Source organism: Glossina fuscipes, unplaced genomic scaffold (genome assembly GCF_014805625.2).
Source record: "Glossina fuscipes isolate IAEA_lab_2018 unplaced genomic scaffold, Yale_Gfus_2 59697, whole genome shotgun sequence".
In the NCBI taxonomy this organism is placed as follows: Eukaryota; Metazoa; Arthropoda; class Insecta; order Diptera; family Glossinidae; genus Glossina; species Glossina fuscipes.
This window is the reverse complement of record NW_024002356.1, coordinates 1-8246: the sequence shown is the minus strand read 5'-3', so window position 1 is coordinate 8246 and position 8246 is coordinate 1. Positions and strand designations below refer to the sequence as shown.

Sequence of the window (8246 nt, the reverse complement as noted above, 5' to 3'; positions counted from 1 at the left end):
TTTTCGTTTCAAGAAAACATGCACTAAAAATTTATAAGAAACGCACATTTGATTTTCGTTTCAAGTAAACCTACACTAAAAATTTATAAGAAAAATACATCTGATTTTCGTTTCAAGAAAACCTCCACCAAAAATTTATAAGAAAGATGTCGTTTCAAGAAAACCTACACCAAAAAATTTTAAGATAAATACATCTGATTTTCGTTTCGAGAAATCCGAGTAGCTGAAAAACGCGATTGCCAAATCATTGTTCGCGGGTTGATATCTGTGCGGTAGAGCTTGCTTTGATCATAGATGACCGTTCAGAAATCAGTGTTAAGTGCCTTAATACATTAAAAACACAACCTCCATATCTTACATACGAATTGTCGTCCATTTTTTTGTATACTAATAGCCAATAAATACTCGCCGTCAATTGGCAAAACGCACTCAAAACTACTTTACGTAACATTCTTAAACGAGAAGTGTTTATCCAAGTGTGTGTTGGGAGTGTCCATTTGCTTCCCAGTAAACTTTCGAACGATTTTAAGCCTCGTGGTTCTATTTAGGTAAATTTAGGTACGTTCACATTTCATCAATGTTTGTTAATTTATCAAAGAGCAAAACACCTGCAATTTTTGAATTTATCAGCCGGAACTATATACACACAAAAACTTGCTTGTTTTTTCTGCTTTTCAATTTACCCAAGAATGATAAGAAAACCCTATGTGAATCTCATAAAATTTTCAGTCACGTCATTACCCTGCATTTCCTGCAATTCCCAAAAAATCGTGTAAAAAGACGGCAAAGTTGAAACTCTGCCATGAAAATAGGAATTATATTAGCCCTCTATATGTCTTTTTTTTTACGTTTATAATTCAGCAATTCTGTTGTTTTGTCCAATCTTTTCAACAAAGTCTATCAGCGTGCTATTTCTTATTAACTACTTTTAAATTTTTTAGTGTGCTAATCAATAATAATGATTATTTGTTTATCCCTTTTATACGTCGGTTATCTACAGTTATGTTGATTTTTTTATTTTTACATGCTTGCTAATTGTTTGTATTGTGTAGGTTAAAACACATACTGACGCGTTATTGCATTTTTCAGCTAAATAGTCCCAGGTCCCAAGTGGTAAACACTATAAAAGACTGCTATTGATAAGACATAAAAAGAAATCAACAGAAATATAAACAAAACCGTGTATTTTCAAAAGTAAGCAAAAAAAATTCAACTTAAATCTAAACAGATATATAAAAAAAACAACCAATAAAAGATTAATGTATTAATTTATATTTTCGATTAGTTAATAAAATAAAGAAGGAAGGAAAAGGAGTTAAAACAAAGAACGTCAAGATGGACCCTACCTGATTCAGTTAGACTATACACAATATTTGCTTAGATGCTTCAATTTAACAAATATGTCTTAAATTGTAAATTAATAGGTTTTATCATTTGTTTTGCAACCTTTGTACAATAATATGGGATATACACAAAAATTTTACATCACATAACGTATTATACTTAAATTAGTGCAGAACAAGCATAAATGAGCTTCTAAATTTGAGATGAGTTTACTTCACCCTCTACGTTTATTTCTTTTTGTTTTGTTTATTTGTTCACGCACCCTAGACACAAAACACGTACGATAGAGCTGACACAACGAAGCTTCAGCTTTTTTGTGGGTCCGGGATTCAAAATTGAACGTATGCACACCAATAAAGCCGCGCATCCCGAAAAATTATTTCATTTTTACGAGCCTTTCGGCAAATTAGCAAATCATCCAGTTTTAGGCATATACAAAAAATATTAAAAAAAAATGCTATTTGTTTAGGTATATACATAGATTTGCACACTTCTTGTTAAAAAATGATACGTTAACACAAACAAGGGTGGGTTTTATTTTTTGAATTACTTGCTTAGTTAATTCGTGCGAACAGAAGCGAAAATTCATTGATTTGACGGATAAAAACATGGTGGAGTTCACTTATACTCCCACGTCTGGGCAGTATGTTTAATATAGAATGCATATCGGTATATATAATATGATATATAATGCATATCGATTGCGTCGTCTACTATTGTTTCAGTGTCCTAATTCTCCTCACCAAGATATTCATCTCTCTAATCCCAAAGTATATGCAAATTGAAAGCTATGATAACCCTGCTCGGAATATCAAAGTTCTTATAAATCGCGAACACTTACTAGTTTTTAATATTTACCTAATCATTAAAAAGAAAAAATTAGATGGAAAGTTAAAATGGCTGTTCTGCCCCCAGATCCTGTTTACGTACTTCGTTGTCCCGATAAGGTTAGTCCCAACTCACTGTGTTTCCATCAAAATGACCGTTTGTTAGCTGGTACATTAAAAGGAAATATTTTATTATGGGATCTGCAAACTAACCGATCCAGCTTAAGGTTTAGTGTTGGCTCAGAACCAATTATAAGTTTACATCATACCCACGATTTACTAATCTCGCAGGAGAAATATGGCACTGTAGCATTCTGGTGCATGGAAAATGCAGGTTATACTCGCCATCGCACACTTAATACTCAACATATAGGATTTTGTCGATCAGTCTTACTTGATAATTTGCTTTTTTATCCGTCTGGAGAGGATTCAATAGGTATATTTCATCTCAATGACCCGAATGGCTTTTCACAAACACTAGTGCCGACTAAGGATACGCAATCGCCTAAATTGGGAATGGTTGTTTGTTTAAAAGCCTTCAAATTTGCTGCCAAATATTACGTTTTAGCCGGCTACGAAAGTGGTCACTTCATAACGTGGGATATCGATTTGGGTGAAGCTGTAGATGTACATGCTATGCGAGAAAACTCGATGGCCCTTGATTACGATCCTTGTACCAACCGTGGTATAATCGGTGGCTCCTGTGAGTTCTAGATGATTACGTATTATCAGAAACTGACCACTTGCATTTTTCAGCTGAAAATCTCACAGTGTTCTCTTATCAACGTGAAATGATGAAACTGCAACCATGTGGTGATATGTCTGTCAAAAATCCAGGCATTAATTGCATACGCATTCGTTCTGACTTAAAAATTCTTAGTACCGGTGGCTTGGATGGACGTATACGCATATTCTCCTGGAAAAGCTTAAGGCCATTAGCGGTGCTAACTGAGCATAAAACCGGTGCAATCATGGATATTTCATATTCAACAGATAAGGTCACTATATGGAAATCTCCAATCATGGCCGTCGCGGGAATGGACAGTGTAATATCTTTGTGGGATTTATACAATTAAAGAACTAATCTTTTAAATATTTTTGAATTGGTTTAGTTATTCCTTATTATCGCTATCGACCCTTTCACAAAATTGTTTCCAGCTCTTACGTTTTTCCTGCCTGAGAGTATATGTGTATCCCTTTTTAACGTCGGCCAAAAATTTGAAATTTATATTTACAAGGAGATCTTTTACATTTATTTATGGCGAGTTTAAGTTTGGCGGCGACTCAATTGCATGGGTGTTCCACCAAAGATTAAAAGGGGGAATGATTTTTTAGAAGCCTTTCCCCTCAGAGCATTAGTGAAAGACTTTCAGGATTTATCAAAGAAACAACCAAAAGAGTCATTGATTTGGATGGTATTTGAAATGCTATATATAGGATTATTAAGCAAAGAGAATTTAATGTACTTTGGAACAAGTGTATGCGAGTGGTTGCGGGCAATAGGTTGCAAATGAAGACTGATTTTAATTAAACAATGACAACTACCGAAGATATCGTTAAGGGCTCTCTAGGTACTCAGAAAATTAAGATTAGACGTACAGACCGAAAGATCTGTACAGGAAGAGATGCAAACAAGATAGGATCACCATTATTTGTGTGAATTGTACAGCTACAAGCTTTAAGCACACAATTTGTAAAATTAGAAGCGTAGGAGAACAAAAGTTTATCATATATAAGGATCGCCGCACCAAATGTGCGTTACCTAAGTCTAGACTACTTGCCCACAGTTACTTTTTATGGTCTGCAAATAGGAGTTTCTCAATTATCTATAGCATTAATTCCAAATTGTATTTTAAGAAACGTTATTACCGTGAGATTCAGGAATTTTTGTAGCTCGTAGTTTTTTATAAAACTACAATATTTACAATAGTCGTCTGAGTTGAACTAGTTTCCAAACCGGAGGATCATGTAGGAACTGTTCTAAAGAGAGTTCATCCAAAGTATATAAAACCATTGCCTGTCTGTATAAACAACTTATGTCTAACAATCAATTGTTGATGATTCGAAGGAAAATTAAAAACTGCTGAGTATATTGAAATGATGTGAAAGAAAGAATCATGAAAGAATAGTTGACAATGCCACCAAGAAACTTTACGACAATCTGGGAAAACGCTTCTCTTTCTTGTGGTGAAGACAAAAAATGTCATAACACTTTACCTTTGAACTGTGGCGTTCAAGTTGATCGAGGAAGGTGTGAAATCTTTGAAGATCCCAAATAAGAAGACAGGCCATAATATTCGTTCAAGTGGTTTTATATAATATATAATCTTATATATATAATTGTATGAAAAAAGGGCATTTACCTCCCCTTGAACGTCTCCTGACTAGTTTAAGTAAATTTTTAGAGACCTGACGTTCGATTTTCGCATATTTTTGAATATTTCCTGTTAATTCTTCGATATATTCGTACAAATGATTTTATATAATATATAATATTATATATATAATTGTGTGAGAAAAAAGAGCATTTATCTTCCCTTGAACATCTCCTGACTAGTTTTAGTAAATTTTTAGAGACTTAGCGTTCGATTTTCGCATTTTTTTGAATATTTCCTGTTAATTCTTCGATATATTCCTAAAAATCTTAGGGATAATGCTTACAAGTGAAATCTACATTTTTGGTCATTTTAGCGTACGCCTGATTTAATTTCTCTTTTCTTAGACGTTGACAACGAGCTACCAAAATAGGATTTCACTCTAAAACCTCATTCAGAGGTAACTCCAATGAAGACGTGTCTAAAAGGTCGTTTAAATGCAATGAGGTACCTGTTTCTTTACATAAATGTTCGAGGAGATATCTTAAAGCATTTCTTAAGCTATCGTAAGAACTAAAAGGCATATTAATTTAGATCAATTATTTAAGATCAAATTTGATACTTAATTTAAGTGTCTAAGCCAGAAGCTCTACCTTAAAGGGTGATTGACCCCATTTCACTGAATTTTGAATTCAATAGGACAAGAGCTATAACAAAAAAAAGTAAAAGCAAGCGTTGTTAATGGTGATCTCAGCAGACAAGCGCTCAACAAACAAGCAAATTGACTGAATTGATTCCGGTATTCAAGCCGTCCAGAAACATCTTACGAAATATTTTTATGCGTTACAAAAATGCCCGCTACGGTAACTCTCTCACTTCGGTGTACAATGATAATTAATTAATGTTTGCGTCAAAAAATGAGCATAGTAAAATGGATCCTTTCAGTTCAGCACACTTGGATTAAAATTAATCTTGATGTGCTGTAAAGGAAAATATATATAAATGAAGTATATTGATTAAACCACTTAAGTTTAATTTGTGAAAGTTCATTTGCCTCTTCTATATCGTTGCTGCCGCTTCCGCTGCCTAAGAATGAAAAAAATTAAAGTTTTAATTTAAAAAATAAAAAAACCGACTTAGACATTCTCCATTGGCGGGAGATGTCGTGATCGGTATACGATATGCAGATGTAGAAACATCCCAATGATCATGCGCGCTTGTCGTCGCTGGCTATCTGTTTCCGCTTTTTAATTTTTTTTTCGTGATATGGAGCGCGAGCAGACTAAGCCAAAAAGATACGTGTTTTTTACAAAATAAGTCATGTTAACGGAAACATGTGGAGATAGCCTGCAGTTGCCCCGTCTTGTGCGGCTGGCAAAAAACATGCTAAAGATTTCTCTCTGCATAGAATATCGCAACGAATTCCAGTCTTCTTCCCTTCTTTATAATAGAAGTCCTCATCCTCAAGCTTTTCTTTTTTTGGGTTGTTGAGAACGTCTTGAGTGAGGGCTTTTTAGCTGTCCTATATTCCCTATATATTAGAGTTAAAAATTGTATACTGAATTGATTATTGTTAATCAAAAGAGGTTAATCAAAAAAGGTAAAGAGCAGCCGATTCTTTTTCTTCAGCAGAAGAGCATTTCTTAACACTTCTCCCAACGGAGGTATACTCGACATTCTTCGATTATCGCTATTAAGGCTAAATTGATATAAAATTGCCGGCATGTAAACAAGGACCACCAGGACATGAAATATTTTTCCTACTGACGTTGGGTTCTAATTGCCAAGTCGTAGCAAACAAAAATTACCATGTGTGAAGAATGGAGAGAGCACAGAGTCGTTTTCATTAATTCTGCAACTCTTCGATTCTCTTGAAGTGTGAGAAATTGAAGTGAATTTTCGGTTAAAAAGTAAATATTCTGTTATTAGAAGAAATTGAAGTCAATATTCAGTTAGCGTGAACAATTTGCATTATCAGCGGTTTTTCTTACTGTGGTATTGGACATTGAAGTTGCTTTAAGTGCCTATATATGTTTGCAAGCTGTAGATAACAATTCACTTTAATTGTAGAATATTTTAGATAATTTATTCAGTTTTGAATATTTTATTCAATTTCAATTGTAATATAGACAACAAAGAATTCAACTACTGTAAGTGATTTCCTAAAGATATCATGCGGATTTTTGATGCCCGTTAGTGACTCTCCTATTTAGATTATTCGAATCAAATATACTCACCGCTCTATCTCCTACACCTCCTCCTACACCACAAGTAACAGTGTTTTTCTTTCAATAAATTCACAGTCTTAAAAATGTTTGTACAGATTGAATTATTTTATTATTTTTTTCTTAAATTTTTGATCTTATTGTCTGATTGGTTATTTTAATACTTATTGGTAATTGAAAAAAAAATTTTTTTTAATTAGTTGAATTTTTTTTTAATTTAACACTTTCTCTCACAATTTGGCACATAGTGCAAATTTTTGTTGCAATCAAGGAACATAACTATTTAATATTAGTTTCGAAAATGAAATCTTTGATGAATGTCTTTGCAATATAACACGATTGCATATCTTATTGTTTCTGCTAGTATTTATGGTACGATAATATATTAGTTTGGGGAAAAAGAAATCCATTATTTTTATATGAACTTCAGGACTTTATTTAACATGCTTCGGATTGTCCGATTTGGGTCAAATATGCACCGTTTTGTTGTATGATTTGTTGCCATTTTAAAGGTAACTTCAAAATGCCTCTCTCATAGAAGTCCTGGTCTCTATTTGCAAAAAACTCTAGTAGTCGATTTTCACAATCCTCCCGAGATTCCAATTTTTTATCGTTAAAGAAATTTTGCAATGCAAGAAAAAGATGATAAATTGCTTGGTGCCAAGTCCGGACTGTATACAGCGGATGCATTAAAACTTCCCAACCAAGCTCCCGAAGTTTCTGGCGAGTCACTGTAGATGTGTGTGGCCTAGCGTTGTCCTGGTGGAACACGACACCTCTCCTGTTGGCCAATTCTGGCCGTTTCTGGTCAACCGCTATCTTCGAACGGTCCAGTTGTTGACAGTAGAGATCAGAATTTAGCGTTTGGCCATATGGAAGCAACTCATAGTAAATAATCCCCTTCCAGTCCCACCAAATGCATAGCAAAACCTTCCTGGCCGTTTGAGGTGCCTCACCGCTCTTTGACCACGATCGTTTTCGCACAGGGTTATCGTATGTGATCCATTTCTCATCTCCAGTCATCATCCGTTTAAGAAATGGGTCTATCTCATTCCGTTTGGCCAAGGCTTCGCAGATGGAAATTCGATCCATCATGTTTTTTTCTGTTAATTGGTGTGGCACCCAAACATCGAGCTTCTTTTGTTTTATGGTCGATTTTTAGCTCCTGGGCGATGTTACGACTGCTAACATGCCGGTCGACTTCGATCATTTCTCCGATTTTATCGACATTTTTGACGACCGGCCTACCTGTGCGAGGTGCATCTTTAACATCAAAAATTCCTGAACGAAATCTACGAAACCAAAATTGCACATAATTGGCTGTAACAGTATCGGAACCATAAACACCATTCACAATTTTAGCCGCCTGGCTTGCATTTTCGCCTTTGTCAAAGAAAAACTGTAAAATGTACCGAATTTTCTCTTTGTTCACTTCCATTTTTAACACGCTGTAACTCACAACTGAATGCACCAAACAAAAAACAGCAGAAGAATTTTTTTTACTGCGAAATGTCACCTTTCCAACGAGCATAAAT

At 34.6% G+C, this 8246-nt stretch overlaps 1 protein-coding gene across 2 annotated transcripts; it reads left to right on the top strand.

Moving 5' to 3' along the window:
• Positions 1-2102: 2102 nt before the first annotated feature.
• On the top strand, positions 2103-3908 carry LOC119643265 (guanine nucleotide-binding protein subunit beta-like protein 1). Of its 2 annotated transcripts, XM_038042612.1 has the most exons (3): positions 2103-2291; positions 2463-2874; positions 2928-3908. In XM_038042612.1, the coding sequence occupies exons 1-3, from the start codon at positions 2241-2243 to the stop codon at positions 3245-3247; spliced, it is 783 nt and encodes a 260-aa protein (XP_037898540.1). In that variant the 5' UTR covers positions 2103-2240; the 3' UTR covers positions 3248-3908. The 2 variants fall into 2 exon arrangements, with proteins under 2 accessions (XP_037898540.1, XP_037898539.1); XM_038042611.1 differs by having other exon boundaries at positions 2241-2874.
• The last annotated feature ends 4338 nt before the right edge of the window (positions 3909-8246 follow it).